The 20,923-nt window shown below is 35.6% G+C and overlaps 1 protein-coding gene across 1 annotated transcript in view; it reads left to right on the top strand.

Moving 5' to 3' along the window:
* Positions 1-14,437, top strand: part of DEPDC1B (DEP domain containing 1B) — a 53,459-nt gene extending 39,022 nt beyond the window's left edge. The window contains 4 exon segments of the mRNA XM_033110626.1: positions 6,984-7,150; positions 8,966-9,142; positions 12,079-12,264; positions 13,507-14,437. Of these exon segments, the coding sequence (XP_032966517.1) occupies positions 6,984-7,150; positions 8,966-9,142; positions 12,079-12,264; positions 13,507-13,668 (692 nt within the window). The 3' untranslated portion in view covers positions 13,669-14,437.
* The last annotated feature ends 6,486 nt before the right edge of the window (positions 14,438-20,923 follow it).

Below are 20,923 nucleotides of genomic sequence, written 5' to 3'. Positions count from 1 at the left end.
CAGTTGATATTTACCTGATGTTGGCATGAGTGAAAGACTTCCTAAGCATAAAAGTAAAAGAAGTCATAAAAATGCTAAGGCGTTGGGACTCTTCCTGTAGGAAATGATGTCATCTTGTGCGTGGGTGAATCTGTATCTACTTTTAAGCTATTCACAAAGGCGTCTTGTTTGCCTTTCCTTAAAAGCCTCTAGAGAAATAGTCCTTCTTGCTGTGTCTTTCTTTAGGCAGCAAGTTCTTGCCAATTGATGTGTAGTCTGAATTCTTTTGGCTTAGTATAAACCTTTTCCTCTTTGTACCTCTTCTCAGTGAAAATGAAACTGTGACATATGTTTTTATTCCTTTGGTTACTCAAAAACAGCAATGCACCATTCATGAGTTTCTTGTTCTCTGGCTGAACAGACATGGTCCCAGTGGCCTTTGTGGGAACTCTCGGCCTTCTCAAAAGTTCCTATTTCAACTCTTTGTTGACACTCCCATAAGGAATAGCTTATGATTAACATTGCATATGCTAGTGGAATGATCAGGTCTACTTTGCAAAAATGAAAATTCGTGTTCCTAATGATTTGAAAATAGTGATCTGATGTAACCATTGGGGAATGGGAGGGAGTGCCACAAAGGAAGGACATCATGGTCAAAGGATTACCCAACTTCTAACAGTACCACAGTAGGACAGTATAAATTACCATTGGTTCTGATTTTATTTATTTCTATGATAAGGAACAGTTGCGTTTCTTTTAGTATTAAATTATTTACTAACGTATTGTTCCTCAATTCAGCTGAATAACAAATTATTTCCTTGATTGAAAAAACTCTCACAGATGAATTACTTAAGTTATTTGGTAGATTGTTTATTATCTTTTCATTAATTTATTCTTATTTCAGCAATGGAAACATCACCACACTCAGATAACTTGGTTTGTTGACCTAGTTGTATCCACTTTGGTAAATTGTTATGCCTTTCTGAGCCCGTTTTCTCATTTGTAAATGGCAGTAAAGCCTGTCATACTTATAGATAGGAAAACATGAAACTTAAAGCAACGAGTATACTTATCTTCCTACTAAGTATCTTTTTTTGGTTTGTTTTGAAAACAAAAATTGGAACAATGCATAAATTAAGATAGAGTAATCATATATTCCTATCTGGTTATTCTCTCAAGTGATAGCAAGCTTTTTTATGTTAGAGTACTTGTGACAGATCTTTACAATCTGTAATTGGGATAAGCACTATTATATAATCTTGAAAAGCAAGCAACAAGCTGGGGCTACAGAAGGCCCTTGTCATTTTCTCAAAAGAAGGAAGATTTTTATGATGACATTGAGATTGTAGAAATACTGAAAGATGAAAAAGTTACTCTTTTAGTTTCTGTTTAGCAAAATGAAATGAACCCAAATAATAAAATAGTTACAACATTAATACTCTTTGGCTATAAAATGAAAATAGAATGCTAAGATCCTTCAGAAGTTCTGAAAATGGAACCTAAAAAAAAAATCAGGGAGCTCTTTAAAATCAGTAATGCTTTATGGTCTTGAAGAAGCAGAAAGTACTTGCTGAAGATGTCTCTTGAGTTCAACTGTATTTTAAAGCTAAGTTGTCTTGTAATCATTTTTTCCTGAATCCTGTAGTGTGCTTTTGTCAGTAAGCTTTTACTGAAGGGGAAAATAAAGATTAGGTAATGGTCAGCAATGAGAAAGAATTTAGGAAACAAAGATAGAGCCCAGAGTAAACTATTTTTGAGAAATCTAAGTATTGCTACATGTATTTGAACTGAGAAAAGCAAGACATAACACTCTAAGATTCAAAGGCAGAACTAAAAGCGAGTCCTTGGTGCTTTGACATTTGAACAGATAGAAAAATAACATCTCTGGGACTGGATGCCAAGAAGGACATAAGTAGTATAGATGCATCAAACTTCAGCCCTTTTCCCATACATCTTCTCTTTGATCACTTACATACCACTTCATGAATCACCCATGTGCTGAATATTTTCAGTTCTGTATCCGAGATCTATCTCCTGAACTCAAGACCAGAATATCTGTCTGACTTCTGGCTGTGTTTCCTGGATGTTTTATTATACAAGAGCCTCAGTTCAAAGTCAGTCATTCCTAAGCCATTTTTCAGAAACTGTGTGTTGGACGTGAATTCTATGTAGCAGAGCAGCATTGAAAAAACAAAACAAAAAAGACATAGAGTAGTGTACAAAATACCAGAGTGCATTGTACATAGTAAGAGTAGGTATTTTTATAAACTTTGTTTTAGTTAAATACCTATGAATATGCATATGTAGTGTTGCAATGTAAAATATATTTGTAGTTTTAGTTGTAAAAAGTTTTTGATAAAAAAAACAGATCTGAATTTCATCTTTACCTACCTACACAGGTGATTGTGAAGATTTAACGAATGTAAAGTCCTCTCAGAAAGTATAATATTGCTCAAATATTACTAGTATTGCTAGTAATAATAGTTAATTGTGACATGCTTCTATTACACATAGGTTTGTCCTTTACACTTAGATAAAACAATACATGGTTTATTCTTTACACTTAGATTAAAAATACCTCTTACCTGGGCTCATATTTTATAGGTTTACATTCAGTTTTTCATTCCTATGTGTTGTGGAATTAGCATTTTAAAGTGATTTTAGAGTTTCTTTAGGCATAAACTACATTCTATTTTTACTTTATGAGAGAGAAACTAGCAGTAGTTATTCTCTGGCTTTCACTTTAAACTCTCAAGAAAATGGTGTTGAGTGCCCTCATACTAATAAAAGAGCTAATTTCAGGTTTAGCTATGTTCAGAAATTCTCTGTTATTTTTGCCGTGTCTAATCCTTGCCCCAAGTTGAAGAATATAGAATGGTATTTTATTTGACTATCTATTTATTAAATGTTTGTGATACTCTTTGAACCAACATTTCTCCTTCTAGGAATTTATCCTTAGGAAAGAATTGATCACATAGAAAAAGCAGGTAAATATAGCGTGGGATCTAGGAGTGCATGCCCTAGACTATGTGGGCTCAAATCCCGCTCTACCACTGTCTAGCCATGTGACTTGAGCAAATGACCTCATCTCTTTAAGCCTGAGTTTCTTTATCTGCAAATGGGAATAATAATTGTGTCTACCTCACAGAGATTGTAGTAAAGATTAAATGAGATATATAAGTGTTTAGCACACTGTTAGGTACCTAATAAAATGGTTAACAAATGTTAGCTATTTTCACCATCGCCATTGTAAATGTTAGCTGCCATTATTAGTTCTAATTTGCAAGGAAGGAAAATTAAGGTCTAAAACCACTATCACACTTTTTTTAAAAAAATTTTTATTGGGGAATAATGTGTTTTTCTACAACCCATCTGCTCCAAGTCAAGTCGCTGTCCTTCAATCTAGTTGTGGAAGGCGCAGCTCAGCTCCAAGTCCAGTCACCGTTTTCAATCTTTAGTTGCAGGGAGCGCAGCCCACCATCCCATGCGGGAATTGAACCGGCAACCCTGTTGTTGAAAGCTCGGGCTCTAACCAACTGAGCCACCTGGCCGCCCCATCCCTATCACACTTTTAAAAATTCTTTTCTGCTGCAGCGGGAGATGTTCTCCTGAAGTTCTGAAATATTTTATGACATTCATGTGCTTTTACACGTAGTAGAACAGTACGCTCCCATCAAGAGGGACAGCCTGGACGTGCTGCACATCAGTGCTTTCTGCACACACAGTTTCTGTTTTATTCTTCAGCGGTTCTATTTTTATTTAATATGCATAATGATGTGATAAACTGGGGCACAGCTAAATGTCCTTGTGACCCAATTTCTTTTCCTGTCTATAGCATCTGTGTTTCGAATACTTAAAGGAATTCTAGGATTGTGACTTTTTACACTATGGCCTCTTTAAACATTCAAAAACTTTAAAAAAAATTTATCAAGTATTTCCCTTCCAGTTTTCTAAATTTTCTACTAATTAATTTTTTTGGTGATTTCAAATTATATCCTTGATGTGGTTCAGAAATGCTTTTAATTTATGTCTGCTTTATACTCTAGGTTTAATCTCTTTTGAAATATAGACTTATTTAATGGCTACTAGAGCTTTAAGGTTTTTTTTCCCCCAAGTTCCTGGAGATTTTGCCAAAAGATTACTTACGACATAATACAATGATAATAGGTGGCTTTTAAAAACACAATTCAAAATTAAAATGATTTTAATTTAGGACACATATAGTAGCCAAGAAAAGTATGCCTATGAGTGTGTGTGTGTGTGTGTGTGTGTGTGTGTGTGTGTGTGTGTAGAGAGAAAGAATGATATTGAGTAGAGAGAGTAATCTTTAAATTGATAATTAATAATTTCTGACCATTCAGTTTTAGCATTAAATAAAAACCAAGTAGAGTTTATAGAGAGGAGATTGATAATTACTGTTGTTTCAGAAAGCCGTCCTCCTACTGAGAGCATAATAAGGTAAGGAAGAATAAATAACACATAGATTTGCTAGGGCTTATTTTCCAGTTAGGTCTTATTTTCAGGGAAACACGGCAGTTAGACTATCTTTTGTAATAGACTTTTATGCTTATTCCTTTATCTGTCATTTCTGAATTACATTGTTACTCTGGTAGCTATACAGGCAATTGATTGTAGGAGGATAAAAAAGAGGAAGGAAGATGCAAGGTCTGGATGAGGTTGTAGTAGTTGGAACTGGTAAGAACTAATTAAGTTACAGATCTATTTCTCTACAAAGCCTTCTACTTTTTCCATGAAGTCTTCTATCACACTAGGCCACAAATCCCTTCTTTTCTCAATTATAAAAAGAGTCAGATTTCACCTTATCTTCTTATGTTTCATGTACATATATTGCCCAGAATTCTCCCGTGGCTTCTCAGCTCACTTATAATAAAAATACTGTCATTAATGATAGCCTACTGGGTTTTCTGTGCTCTGCCTCTTGGTTTCCTCTCTAACCTCATTTCTGATTTGAATATTCATTATACACACCTCTTCACAAAGGCCTCAGTGCTGTTCGTCAAACACTTCAAACATACTCCCACGTCACAGTCTTTATAATTGATATTTCTTCCTCCTTAAAAATTTGTCTCTTCAATATTTCCCCAGCTTACTCCCGTTCTTTCAGATGACTGCTTAAGTGTCACCTCCTTAGAAAGAAACATTTCCTGAAACAATGTTTTCCCATCACTCTCCAGCTTCTTTTCTTCTTTATTTTTTTCATGGCATTTTTCTGCCTAACATCGTATTTATATATCTCTTTGCTTATTATCTGCTGGGAAGGGAACTCCATGAAATCAGACAGGATTTTGTTTTATTCCCCACTGTATTTCTTCTAAAACAGTTCCTGCAATATAGACAGGGCTTAATAAATATTTGTTAGATCAATGCAAGAATGAATTAAAATGTGGTCATAAACCTTTTTTTCTTTAGATGGATTAGATGATGTAGAACTGAAAGCAAATCTATATACATGATGATAATAATCAGTAATATTTCTGGTGAACATTTAGGATCTGAACTTGGTACATAAAACTCCCTCCTCCTGCCCCGTTTTCTCCTATGTATATCCATTGCTTTTGGGATCAAACCCAAGCTCCTTAGTCTAGCATTCAATGCTTTCGAAGATCCCATCTCTGCTAATATTTTTAGCTTCACTTTTATACCAAGGCCTTACCCTCACAGCCTATGCTGTATTTATATTGAGGGACTTATAGTTACCCTAATATGCCCCGTGCAGATGTCTCTTGCAGCACCTCTTAACATTTACATTTTGTAAATTATTATTATTATTATTATTATTATTATTATTATTATTATTATTATTATGGGTCTTTCCTTCGCACAGTGCATATGCTCTTCAAAGGAAGGGACCTGGCACATTTTTGTAATTCCAGGACCTAGTATAGTTCCTGGCATATCATACATGGTCAGAAAATAGTTACTGAATGCTAAAGGTGGTTTTGCCTTCAAGTCACAGACTAGTGGGAACTTGAAAAGGTTGGATCTGGACCAATCAATCGGTGAAAGTTGTTTGATCTCTTTAGTGGGTTTGGAATGGCTATGTCTGGAGACAAATAGGGTTGAAGAACACATAATATTAGAATACCTTAATTGTTAGCAAAATCATACTGCGTGAGGACGGATGTCATGCAACACAAGTGAATCAGCACACTTAACTAGAAAAAATCACTTAGGTTGGAGGAAGGGTTATTGGACAGGTGTTATTTAGAAAGAAGCAGAGCCATTTGGCAGTGGACTGAGCATAGCAGGATTTGTCCTATTATTTAGCCTGTGAGAGTTGTGCGAGGTGGTGACCCTGCTCATCATGAGGAAATGATAGAAGGGGGAGAATTCAGGGTAGCGATGGCACATTCACGTTCTCGTTCATGCTGGCTTGGACTTATTAACAGTGTGAGTGTTAAGGGTTAGGTTAGGCTTAGCCTGACTGCTCTTGGTTCAGTGGGAAAGAATGCTATGAAAATTTGGTTACATCTGTTAAGGGTGTGCAGGAGGAAACGGCTGTATTTGTTCTATATATTTGTCATTCCTAGTTGATGGTTTGCTTTTTCTGTGCTGATTTGTGACTGACAGTGGATCTATTTTCCCTTGGCCCAGTATAGTTGAATACGTGAACATGTTCTATATAATTTTAGTAGTATATAGTTTGTAAAAAAATGTGAACATAATGAAGTTAGGGTTTCCGGGCGGGAATTCCCACCCATTCTCAGGAATTTTTTTCTCTTTCCCGTTCCCGAATCCCGAGATATAAACTGTTTTCTGTTCTCCATGATGAATCGTTTCCACAAAGTGACGGCCAATACTGCCAACCTCCTGGGTTCAAGGAGCCGATTTTCCCGATTTCCCGACCAACTTTTCTTGGGATTCGGGAACAGAAAAGCAAAATAAAATTCCCGAGAACGGGTGAGAATTCCTGCCCTGAAACCCTAAATGGAGTCAAATAGGCTATGGGTTGTTGAAGACTAAAACCTCTTTTTCTAAATCAGGTTTGTTACAGAAAGAGGAAGTGGCCATTGAAGCATTTCAGATTTGCTGCCTCCTCCTACCACCTGAAAATAGGAGAAAGTTACAGCTGCTGATGAGAATGATGGCCAGGATCTGTTTAAATAAAGAGATGCCACCACTCTGTGATGGCTTTGGCACCCGGACACTGGTAGGTTGAATTCTAAGCTCTAACATGACTTGATTTTTGGAATAAAATTTACCTGAGTAAAGTTTATTAACTTGGCAACCAGAGGAAGGTATAATACATGGCAGTCTTACTTATAGAGCTGTGGCTTGGAATCCACCCAGACTGCTATTGTGCTTTTGGTCTTTGTGTCCTAAAGAACAGAATGAAAAGGAAAGAGTGAGGAAGGGTAGACTCTGAGTGGAGAGATATCTGCTGCATCTTGCCTACTGTTAGCACAAAGAGAAGGAAGGGTGGACAGAAAAGATAAGTGGTCGCAAGTAAACATTTCCTCCTCCAGGTCAAAAAGGGCTGCAAAACCTTTGTTACTATAACCAGTAGGAGAGATACAGCTTCTATAAATGGTTTAAAGAGGGAAGAGATAAAATATGGTGTTGAACCAGACAACTTGGAAGGAGAGAGACAACTTGTATCTCCCACGGGATGATGTAAGTGTCCATGAGTGAGGATGGTTCTTAAAATATTCTCAGTTTTGCTTAAAAACATATGTTAATTTTGAATTCTACTTTTTAACGTTAGCATGTGGTTTAAAATAGAGTTTATGTTTAGAATTATTTACTGGCAAAATTTCTTAATTTTCCTCAAAAAAAGTCTTGGAGCAAAACTGATGCTGCATTGGGATGTATGTCCTTTCCATCTCCTGGTGAACCCCTGTGTATCACGGGAGTCCACTGGCCCAGTTCTAGAAGTATGGAGAAAGATCAGAGGAGCACTGCCCAGTGGAGTGATTCTTGACCTTTTTTGGCGGTGGGTGGGTGGATATGTAGGGGGGCTAGCTCTTCAACCTGTTTGAAAAGCTGAAGAAAACTTTGTACCTATCCTCCAGAAGGGTGCATGTGTAAAATTTTGCATACAGTGTCAAGGCATTCATGGATTCCCTGGGGTCTAATCTCCAGGTAAAGAATTTTTGTCTGTGTGTCTCTCTCTGTATACATAAATGTGAATGAAGATAAAGTATCATTATCAGAGTATTAATAAAGTAATGACTTATTAAACAGAATAACATGCTTATAAGTTTTGAACTAAGATTGTCAGCAATAAAATTATTTGGAAAGGAAAAAAATAATCCATCCAAAAGATAGCATTAAGAATGGCATAGTTACTGTGAATTCTGTGGAAGCAGCAGCTATAATATTTTTTTATATTTCTGCTTACTGTAAAGAGCTACATCATTTAATGCACTTCTTGTAAAGTCTCATCGTTTTCTTCAAAGGTGTCTGTCAAATGTACATACAAAATCCTAGGGAAAATAACAATTAACTAGGAAAAAATATAACAGTTGAAGAACACAGACTGTGCTAGATTAAAAAACAATCAGTACTAAAATTAGGATATTAGACTGTAAAGTACATTGGCTGTACTTTACAGTCTGTAAAGTACGTACCTTGGATGGCTGTAAAGTACATTGAATATCAAAGTCTACATGACCCGTGTCATGGTGTTGATAATAGTCTTCAGAATTTGTTTCAATATTTATATTTAAGATCATCTGTGAAAAGGGGTGCCTTTAAAAGCCGTTCAGACACACAGCTCTGCTAAGTCTGTGTGAGGGGAGATGCACATTCTGTTCATGCTGGTTGATGAGAAGAGCGGCTCACCGGAGATGACCAGGCGTGGCCAGGTGCCAGGTCGGGTGGCACCCTGTGCTGTGGGCCATTTCTCAGTGACTAGTCACATTTGCTTTCTGCAAATTAGATTGCACCCAGTTCAGAGTAGGGAAAAAATGCTCATCTGTGTTTATTTAAAAATCCCCCACTTTTTTTTTTTTTTTTTTTTTAGATGGTTCAGACATTTTCCCATAGCATCTTGTGTTCCAAGGATGAAGTGGACTTGGATGAGTTATTAGCTGCTAGGCTGGTGACATTTCTGATGGACAATTACCAAGAAATTCTGAAAGTCCCTTTGGCCTTGCAGACCTCTATAGAGGAGCGCGTGGCTCACCTACGAAGAGTCCAGGTAAAGGAAGGGAAATTATCAGTCCTATGAAATTGTCAGCAGAAAGTCATGTAAGCCTGGTAGGCTTTTGGGACTTTGTGTTATGAGGATTAAGTGAATTAATCTGTACAGAGTGCTTACAACAGGGCTTGGCACATAGTAAGCATTACACGTGTTTGTTATCATTAAAAATTTGGGGAATGCCTACTTAGTTTTGTTTTGTTATATCAATCAGTGCTGCTTACTTTTGATTGCAAATTCCTTAAATGAATTTGTTCAGAATCTACATATACTTCCTGATGGAAATGATTTACATGTCTTGACTCGTAATAGCCCTGTGACCCAGATACTATTAATATTTATATTTTTTGGATGAGAAAGCTGTGGGACAGAACTTTAGTAACTTGTCCACGGTCACAGAGCCAGGATTCAAACTGATGAAATCAGTCTCCAGAATCAGTGCTCTTAACTACTGTGTTTCCCTGAAAATAAGACCTACCAAAAAATAAGCCCTAGTTAAGATCGTCAGCCAGACGGACGCATTTAGTTCGTTATGACGATGTTCCAGAAGAAGATGGCATGATTGTATTTGAATAAATGTAGATTGTTGTACATGAAAAAATAAGATATCCTCTGAAAATACACCCTAATGCGCCTTTTGGAGCAAAAAATTAATATAAGACCAGGTCTTATTTTCGGGGAAACACGGTACCATGCCTACTGCCTCTCTTTAAAGCGTGGTGTAGTAGAAGAACACGGCTTTACAAGCCATAAAGACCTGGCTGGCCAAACTCCTAGCTCCCCTCTTTCCTGGTGTGTGGCTCTGGGCAAAACCCTTAACCTCTCTGGATTTTAGTTTCTGCAAGTGTTGATATGGCCATACTTGCTCTATAAAGTTGTGAAGGATAGAATACTATACTGTAAAACCCCTAGCACAAACATGACATGTGACAGGTACTCTTTAAAAGGGAGTGCTATTATTGTTGTTACTGTTATATCTAAACAATACAAAATAAATTTAATATAGCACTGTTGTGTGGGCCCCAAAGTGGGGTTTGCGTGTCAGCCTGTGGGAGCAGAAACTTTTGGTAAGAAGCCTTTTGGAAGAAGTTCTTCTTGGCTCCTTCTGAATAACTAGACTTCTTTTCATTTAAGCGCTTTTTGAGGTTCCACAATTTAAAGACCAGTGAACTGCTACCTCTCAATGTATTATTAAGGTAAATTAGCTGTTACCAGTGAGCAATTGAAACATCAAAGTAAATTTTTTCTTCTATTTTGGTAATTATTAACCTAATACATTGAAGGAATTTGAAAAATATAGAAAATATACACTAAAAAATATCAGAGTAACACCAAATATTCAGGCAGTATTATAGTCTTTAAGATATTTTTCTGTATCTTTCCTTTCCCTCTTCTCCCTCCCTCCTTCTCTTTCTTTCCTTCCTTCCTTCCTTCCTTCCATCCTTTCTTCCTTCCTTCCTTCCTTCCTTTCTTCTTCTCTTTTCTTTCTCTCTTCTCTTCTCCTCTCTTCTCTCTCTCTTTTATAACTTACTTTCTCTTACTTGACAATATAAGAAAAATTTCCCACATCATTAAATATTCTTGATTGACATGAGAGTGGCCAAGAGCGTAGACGTTTGCATTCCTGGTGTGCCCTTTATTAGCTGTGTGACCTTGGGCACGTTATATAACATGTCTGCTTCAGCATCTGCCCTGACATCGCTCTTTCCTCATCTGTAAAATGGGATAATAATAGTTAATACCTACGTCCTAGGGTTGTTTTGGGGATTGAATGGCTTAAGACATGTCAAGTGCTTAAAATAATATCTCATAGTAAACTCTCAATTGATAGCCGTTGTTATTATTATCATCATTATTGTTTTATTATTCCATAATATCATTGTTATTCCTAACATAGTATTCCATAATATGGTTATGCCATAATTTATTTAAATGGTTTTCTTTGGTTGATATTTAGATTATTTACATTTTTTTCCTATTCTGTAAACAATTTAACAGTAAATATTTTTATACCTGGATTTTTATTGTTGTTGTTGTTGATCTGTGATTGTTTACTAAGAATAACGTCCTAGGAGCATTGCATGATCCAACGCCAAGTATTCTGCATATGCGTCTTTCCCTTATGGTACTGGTCGTCCCTCTTAGATTGTCTAATTGATCTGGTAAACTGATGCTGAGCCATGGAATGTACTTCATGTAATAACCCTTCTTGGCAACATATTTATTTTTAACTGTGGTTTCTGGGCGGAAAAAAACTTAAACCAAAGAAGTGAATGTAATTGTAGAAATTTTATCCACTGCAGAATAACAAATGGTGCTACATTTTGGAGAAGATGAACCTCTTGGACTCTGAAATTAAATATTTGTAATGGATGCTCATTTATTCACAGGTCTTTGTATCATCTTTCCTCTTATTTCTCCCTTTGCCCTGTGCAGTTCCTGCACATTTGTTTTCACCTGATTCTCACTATTAGCATGTTTGGATGTGGTTGCCGTACTTCTCTCTACACGACAGCTGAGCAAAGGGTGTACCTCTGTCCATCCCCAAGGGAGGGAGGACCAGTCTCTCCAGATAGCAGAAGGAACCTGGGTACTTCACTGTGTGTGTTCAGCATCAGCACTGTGTTGAATCGTTTTAGTCAACACATTCAGTTTATGTTTCAGTTTCAGATCTTATTAAAAAGAAGGAACACTTTTTTTGTTTATTAAAATGGCTCTTGTGTTTAAAAAGGTAAAAATCTCATTTAAAACTGGCTTTAAGTGATATATTTTTGAAGTTCCGGATACAATTTTTAATATGGAGTTTTCCCTAATCAAATTGAAGAATGACATGACATTCCTAGTAAAAGATATGCTATGTTTCATCTGAACAAATATTTGTAATTTATTTGAAAATACAGTTTTTTTGTTTTTCACTACTAATTTTTTTGCCTCAGATTAAATATCCAGGAGCCGACATGGATATCACTTTATCAGCTCCATCATTTTGCCGTCAAATCAGTCCAGAGGAATTTGAATATCAAAGAGCATATGGCTCTCAGGAGCCATTAGCAGCTTTGTTGGAGGAAGTCATAACAGATGCCAAACTCTCCAGCAAAGAGAAGAAGAAAAAATTGAAGCAGGTAAAAAGGATATTCTTTATAAGTCATTTCTTCTTCTCCTCTCTACTCTTCTTACGTTTTTTAAAAATTCTCTATTTTTTCTCTCTAATAGGTTTCATATGAATCTCATTTTCTGAGACATAGCAGTTTTGAAAGTATATTATTCAGTTTATATATTCCAAAGTCTCATTGATTTACACAGTTGAGGTCAATTTCCCACATCTATAGTCTCCAATGTAGATCTTTCATCATTATTAAACTCTTCATTTATAGAATTATTCTCTATATTTGCCTTTTGTTTTGATATGAGGCATGATATGTGTTACTTTAAATTCAGAGAAGCTATCAAATGAGGACAGATTTCTTTGAGAGGCAAACCAGACTGAAATCCCAAATATAAAATGTCTAGAATTTAAAAGCCTTTGGTTTTAGATAGCCAGTATCAAATTGGTTTCTTGCCTCAAGCATCATTAAGTCTTCAGTTCCTGTTAGGCAACATAGCTTAGGGTTTTAGAGAATGGTTTTTTAACTCAAAATAGGTTTACTGTGATCATTCCCTAAGTATTGATCAAAGATTAAGTGAATGGTTTTTATTTTTAAAGACTAAATACTGCCTAAGTTGATTCCTGATCACACCATACATAAAGGATTACACACAAAGCACTGGAGTTTCTAGACTTCCAATCATATCTTTTTCAGTAATTTTGAAGAGTTCAGTGCTGAAGATTAAAGGAAAAACATATTGCCTCTCTTTAAGCTTTTCATAAAACAAAATATACTAGAATTTTTTCTCTTCCATTTGGGTAGGAGCAGGTGTGGCTGAATTGGAGACGACGGGAAATGGTGACTGTAGTTGGGCCAAAATTTTCTCTGTTTAGAACTTAAGTGATTTTTAAGTTAGAGTTACTTGTGAATATTTTTTAAAGTAAGGTCTATTTATAGTTGGCAGTGGGGGAGATTGTAAGAAATGCGACTGAAATGAGAAGTTTATTTGAAGACTGGATCAAATTAAAGATGAATTCAATATATAGAAAGTGGAATCAAATGATTTAACAAAAAGAAATGGATTTGTGTTGAAGTAAATTTGATTGTGATGTTTTCTTCTTCGTTGTTCTCTTTCTGATGGAAAGCAATAAACATTAAAATAAAACAAAAACAGGAACTTATGGGCTCAGAAACTCTTATTTTAAAATTAGATTGTCCAATTTTATTGGCTCTTAGTTGTTTTTCTGACTCATCTTGGATCCTTTTTTTTTTTTTTAGTTTCAAAAATCCTATCCTGAAGTGTACCAAGAACGATTTCCTACACCAGAAAGTGAAGCACTTCTGTTTCCTGAAAAACCAAAACCAAAACCACAGCTGCTCATGTGGGCACTGAAAAACCCTTTCCAACCATTTCAAAGAACTAGAAGTTTTCGGATGTAATGCTTCCATAACCATTAGAGATCTCTGTTATTTTGAGTAAATGGGTAGTTAGAGAGTATGGTGGTGGAAGAAAGAAGAGCAGAAAATATAGACTACTGAAATATAAGATTATCTGACTTCAAAAAATGTTGAGCCATTATCAGTATTTTTCTGAAACTCAATGCTATTTTTAAAGTGTAAAAATCAGTTAAAAATTATGACACAAATATATGGGGTAATGTTAACATGTTTGTAATTTTTAGAAAATTTAAGAGTATTTTTATTTGTTGTTTTTCATGGTGTTTATGAAATAACTGTGTGTACGTCCTAGTTACTGATGTCTTTATTCAAACAAAGTCTTAAAAATAGTGTATATGCTTGAATAAGAAAGACACTGGGTACTGTTACTGTGATGCTATTGACTTAATAGCCAATTGTGATATCTCCTGTGTAAATTCTGTTTTTCATTGTTGCACAAAGATTCTTAAATGTCCTGCGTTGTGATGGCTGTGTCTTTTATTGCAGATTTGTTGGAGCTAGGACAGATTTTACTAAAGCTGTTTCTTTTATAACATATATATTTGTTGGTATTTACCTGTAAGCAGTATATTTTCATCTGCCAGGAGTGGTATAATTTCAGTCTGGCTAGAGATGGAAAATTGAACGGGATAAATTCGTTCCATTCCTTTAGATATGTGATTCTAAGTCAAATCTTTATTGTTTCATGAAAAACACAAATGGATTAAGTAAAATGAGACTACTTTCTTTATTAATATATTTCCTCAAGCCTCCTCATCCTTTTGGAAGTAAATGGAATGTAAATAAACACTGCTTTTCAAAACATTGTACATGATATGGTGTTTTTTGTTTGTTTTTGTTTTGTTTTATTTTGTTTTTGGATTTACTTAGGTCAGTTAGAAAGCATCCTCCAGTGCTAAACATCATTGCCTTGGCCACTGTTCTCATACCAGTCGTTTATCTCTATGAAACAATAAGAAGTACGATTTGGACTTTTGCACTAGCATTTAGGAGGGTGTTTTGCCCATTTCTCTTGCTTTGCTTTTCGTTTTTGTAGATAGTGTTACACTTGCATTACGGAGCATCTGGAAGTTTTCTGAGAGCAACTACCCAAAAAGCTAAGAGTGACACTCATTAATGCGCTTGCTATGCTCTCTGTTCTGATCTTTCCTCGCACTTGGGCTCTGCTCCTGTTTTTTCATAGCAAAATGCCTCCTACAATTGACTCAGATTTTGCTTACTTAAAAATGGATAAAAGTATTTGTATTTGTTTGGGTACCACTTTACCTTGCAAATATATAAGGTCATGGGAGTTTTTAGTGTTTCAAAATTTATTCTCAGAGCTTGTAATTCTGTTTACAGCAAATAATAAATCTACTTTTTGCTCTATTTGCTCTCCAAGGTAGAGTTTACTTTCCAGAGTCTCTTTTCCTATTGCTTATCTTTGGAAATATGTTCGTTTTCTTCCCCCCTGCTCCCTTAATATTACTCTTCTTTTAAGTATAACATACTTGTGGAGAAATCATAAAACATCACCATCACCTCAGTGTGAAATTGAAGAATGGATAATACCAATTTTTCAAAGTGGTTGTGCCAATTAACACTCCCATCAGCAGTATATAAGTTCCTTTTGTTTAACGTCCTCACGAAAACTTGATATTGTCAGAGTTTCAACTGTCCATGTGGTGCGTGTATAATGGTATCTCATGATGGTTTTACTTTGCGTTATTAATATAGTTTAAGAGTATTCCCAAATATTTTTTGACTTTTTCCAGTTTTGTTCAAATTTTAATATCAGTTTATCAAACTGCACACACAAACTTGAGATTTTGATTAGATTTGTAATGAATTTATAAATCAATTTGGAGAGAATTGCTATCTTTACAGTATTAAGTCTTCCAGTCTATGAACATAATTTATACCTCCATCCATCTAGAATGAATGAGAAAAATATTTAAATTTCTCTGTAAAGGTTTAAAAATGTTTTGTTAGATTTATACCTAGGTATTTGATATGTTTCAAAAATGTAAGTATTAAAATTTTCAAATATTTGTAAAAGTAAAGATAATCATACCCATCTCTATCTTCAACAGTTATTATTCAACTGATAAAACCTTGATGTTTGATTCTATTGTAAATGAGATTATTTTAAAATTTCCATTTTCTGTTTGTTGCTTATATATACATAGTATAAAGCTGATTTTTGTGTACTCATTTGTGTACCCGACAACCTCGCTAGAGTTTCCTATTCTAAACTTCTAGTGGGATTCCTTTGAATTTTCTACATTCACTACATATAAGCAAACGATGACAGTTTCTGTTTTTCATTTCTGTGGTTGACAGCATCTAAAATATCCCCAATGATCCCTCCCTCTTGATATTTATGCCCTTGTGTAGTCTCTCCTTGAGTGTGTGTAGGATCTAGACACAATTGTAACCAACTGAATATGGCAAACATGATGGGATATCACTTCTGAGTACGTTACAAAAAGGCTCTGGCTTCCTTCTTGCTTGCCCTCTTCCTCACACTCCCTGGCTTGCTCTGAGGAAAGCCAGATGCTCTGTTGTGAGCTGTCCTGTGGAGAGGTCCATCAGACAAGGAACCGATGTCTGCCCAATAGCCAGTGAAGACATGAGGCCTGCCAATAGCTGTATGAGTGACCTTGGAGGTGATCTGAGGCCTGCCAACAGCCATGTGAGTGATCTTGGAAGCAGATTCTGCCCTAGCCAAACCTTGAGGTGAAGGTAGCATTAACTGACACCTTGATTGCAGCCCGTGAGAGACCCTAAGCCAGAACTCAACTAAGCTGTCTGTGCCTGGATTCCAGAGCCACAGACACAATGAAATAATAAATATTTGTTGTTTTAAGCCACTTAATTCTGGGGTAATTTGTTATGAAGTGATAGAGACAATATACTTTCCAATTTTTATTCCCTGCTCCCTCCCCCTTGATTTTTTATCATTATGAAATATGCCTATCTCTAGTAGTGCATTTGTTTGCAATCTCTCTATATTCTTATATTTTAGTTTTGCCCCTTGTAAACAATATGTAGTTGGATTATTTTTTTTAAGAAGTCAATTTGACAATCTTTATTTTAAACTGTAACATTTAGACAAATTATATTTAATGTAATTAGTCTATGTTTGAGTACAAATATTTATTGATGCTTTCTAAATCTTTGTCTTCATTTTCTTGGCTTTGTTCAGATTTGAAAAATGATTTCAAGTTTTCTACTAATTTGAAACTTAAGCACTCTTTCCAATCCTCTTGTTGAGTACTTAGAAATGACACCTTGCATACTAATTTATCAAAGTGGAAAGTTAGTCAATATCTTTTACCCCCTCTCAGAGTAGTTAGGGACCTTAAAGCACCAAGGAGACCCTCCCAAATTAGATACTATTGTGGTAATGTATTTTAATTTTATTGTTTTTAAATCTCATACTGTATTGTTATTACGTATAGCCCTTGTTTATTAGACTTACCCACATATTTTACCACATTTTTCCTTCCTCTTAAAGTAACTGTTTAGAATTTCTCTTGAATAAGGGTTTGCTGGTTTTGTTTGAAAAGTTTTTATTTTACCCTTATTCTTGTTTTTAATAGCTTTATTGAGATACAATTGACATTCCATACAATTAACCTATTTAAAGTGTATAATTCATTGGTTTTTGGTATGTTACATTTTTAATTTTTTAAAGTTGTGGTCAAAGATATATAACATAAAACTTAAGATTTCAATCATTTTTAAGTGTGAAGTGTCATTTTTAATTTTATTTATTATTTATTTATTTTTAAAGATTTGTATTGGGGAAGGGGAACAGGACTTTATTGGGGAACAGTGTGTACTTCCAGGCCTTTTTTCCAAGTCAAGTTGTTGTCCTTTCAAGTTGTCCTTTCAGTCTTAGTTGTGGAGGGTGCAGCTCAGCTCCAAGTCCAGTTGCCGTTGCTAGTTGCAGGGGGCACAGCCCACCATCCCTTGCGGGAGTCGAACCGGCAGCCTTGTGGTTGAGAGGACACGCTCCAACAAACTGAGCCATCCGGGAGCTCAGCGGCAGCTCAGCTCAAGGTGCCGTGTTCAATTTTAGTTGCAGGGGGCGCTGCCCACCATCCCTTGTGGAACTTGAGGAATTGAACTGGCAACCTTGTGATTGAGAGGATGCACTCCAACCAACTGAGCCATCCGGGAGGCAGCTCAGCTCAAGGTGCCGTGTTCAATCTTAGTTGCAGGGGGCAGAGCCCACCATCCCTTGTGGGACTCGAGGAATTGAATTGGCAACCTTGTGGTTGAGAGCCCACTGGCCCATGTGGGAATCAAACCAGCAGCCTTCGGAGTTAGGAGCACGGAGCTCTAACCACCTGAACCACCGGGCCGGCCCTGAAGTGTCATTTTTAAAAGAGATTTCCTCTGCGTTTAGAATTGTAAGTTGATAATTATTTTATTTTAATACATTTTAGTTACCATTCCTTTGTTAGCTGGCTTCCATTGTTGAGAAATCAGCTGCCACACTAATTGTCGCTCCTTTATAGAGAATGTATTTTTTTGCAGGCTGCTTTTTAAGACTTTCTCTGTGTCTTTGGTGGTCTTCAGTTTCTCTGATCTACTTTTTAAACAATTCTGCTTGGAATTTGCAGGGTTTCCTAAATAACAAGATTGAAGTCTTTCATCACTTTAAACACTGTCTTTGTCACAGTCCCTCTGCTTTTGTTTCTCTGAACATATGTTAGATATTTTCACTCTATCCTCTGTCTCCTAATCTCATGTAGCTGTCTTTTTTGCTGCATTTTGTATAATTTCTCCAGTCTTTCTTCCATTTCAGCACTTCCCTCTTCAGGTATATCTAGTCTCCTGTTAAATTCTTCTGTCTACTGTTAGGGAATTTGCATCCATTTTACAGCTCAGGAAACTGAGACTGACTGACATTGGGTAACTTCCCTGAGATTTCCTGGCTTGTGAGTGTAACATAGCAGGCAGTCATAGCCGGCTCTGACCGCAGAGCCCAGCCTTCTGACCAAGATGTCTTCTTGTCTCCCAGTGAATAGTTTCATGGTTTTTATGAACAATTTTAGATACTTACATATAAGCTCACATGATAGTGTTCATCCTATACTTTCTGAAATTTAAGATCTCAAATTTCTTTTTGATTTGCAGTATTTTCATTGTCCTAACCTAGCTTTGCAAATTTATTTCCAGTTTGTTTTGGTCACTTTCTGCAAATATCTGCTGAGTATTTTCACCAAGTTTCCTACAAATTTCTGCAAAAAATACTGTAACAGTGATGAAAATGAAGTATTTCTTTGAAGCTCTGTGGATGCACTCATGTATTTGCTTTACTTGTAGGTATGATTTTAAAATAATTTTTTATCTTTATGTATAATTGCTTTTATTTTTAGATATACGTAGAAAATGCCATAGTGATTATCGTTAATCTGAGAGACTATGACAGAGAATTTATCAAATGAGTGTTCTTTACAGAAAATGTGAGAGCCCTACAGAACATTTTTAAGGTTGAATATACCCTGTGCGTGATTAGGGTGATGGAATTCAGCCATTCCTCATTCTGATTTCTCATCTTTGTGTTCCTGCATCTGCCTTCACGGAAGTCATATCTGGCGTCTAGCAAATATAATAGACATATGGGTCATCACTTAGCATTTGTGTTATCCAGGAGCCTGAATCTGATTCACAGCTAGAAGAGAGTTTCTGCACATTTTTATAGGAAATATAACTTAAAAAGAGCTGGTATTTGAGAACTGTGTATGTACAAGAGTAGGAAATTATTTCTGTTTGAAATGTCACAAAAATATTTTATCATAATTAAGAGAGGAATCAGTTAAAATGGCTCTTTACCATATTTAATACAGTCTGGCTGTATTAAATTACACCTTTACCATTATCCTCAAGAGCAAAAACCTATAAACGTTAAAGGCCTATAGTAAAGTAAGACTGTTATTACGTATTAAAATTGGTATTAAAAGGCAATTCAAATGTATTTCTAGCCATCATCATAGTATTTGCCTAAATTTGAAGTATTCACTTCAGAATGAGACCTTGGAAATTCTAATTTTAAGGCATTTAGAACATTCTTGCATTTGCTTGCTTACAACAACATAACCTGCAAAAAAGTATAATACCTTGACATCATTGCATATTGGGTCTTACAGGCAAACAAATTATTCTAACATACAAACTGATTGTTGGGTGTTTAAGAAATCATTTGCTCCTGGATAGCCAAGTGATTTGAAAGTTGGGATTACATTAGTAAACAAAGAATTTGCTTATTTGTAGCAACTTGGCAATGCATTTATTATTTAATTGCAAATATACTTCCTGGGATAAGTGGAGGGTATATTCACTAATTTAACAGTATACTGAGTAACTGCTGATGGAGTTTTTGGTGTTCCAATGTCTAGTTAATCTGCATATTCAAACTTTCAATTTGAGAGAATAAAATGGGATGGAACAATAATCGGGATAATAGGGTACTAGCCCAATTTTTACTTTTAGTTGTTTTGTGCATATTTATGTTGCTATGTAAATTTCGTAATTTCCTAATGAGTCTAAGATTTAGTTAAAAATCTATAGTTTTTGCAAATTCCACCTTGGAGAATTTGTTAAGTAAATTGGTTGCCTCATTTGAGAATCTAGAATGAATTATGCTTTGCATAAACCATGCCTATTTCAAAACAAAAAATAATATATATATTTGGCTACATCTGCTAACTCTCTAATACCTCCTTTGGGGGCTCTTCTGTTAAAACTGAAAACACCAGTATCCAGAATCTTCTAGACAATATAACAAAAGTTATCCTTCCTTCTTCCAGTCCCCATAAATTTTACACACTGCCACCAGCATCTCTCTAATGGTAAAAAGAAGATAGTCGTCTTGAGTATTCTTATGAAACAAATACAGCCTTATTAAAACAAACAAACAAACAAAAAAAACAAAAACCAAAAAAAACAGGACAGATTATTTTATTTTCATAAGAAATAAGTAAATTATAATTGACATTTAAAATTGAAGTACTTTTATTTTTCTTAGTTGTAGGCTAATCCAATATGGGAATGAAAGAGGCCTTTTGCTCACTGTTTCCACTAAGAATGTGTGACCTTTTGAAGGGTCCTGGCAAGAACATTTCAGTGATAATTTATCAAGATAGCAGAAAGGTTTGCTGCTAAAAATCGTTATGCCAGAATAAAATGCAATCTGATTTTCTGAGAGCCCGTGATTCCAGTTTACCTCTAGTTACTGTCATTT

The sequence above is a fragment of the Rhinolophus ferrumequinum genome, chromosome 7, assembly GCF_004115265.2.
Source record: "Rhinolophus ferrumequinum isolate MPI-CBG mRhiFer1 chromosome 7, mRhiFer1_v1.p, whole genome shotgun sequence".
Lineage (NCBI taxonomy): Eukaryota > Metazoa > Chordata > Mammalia > Chiroptera > Rhinolophidae > Rhinolophus > Rhinolophus ferrumequinum.
This window is presented reverse-complemented; position numbering and strand designations above follow the sequence as displayed.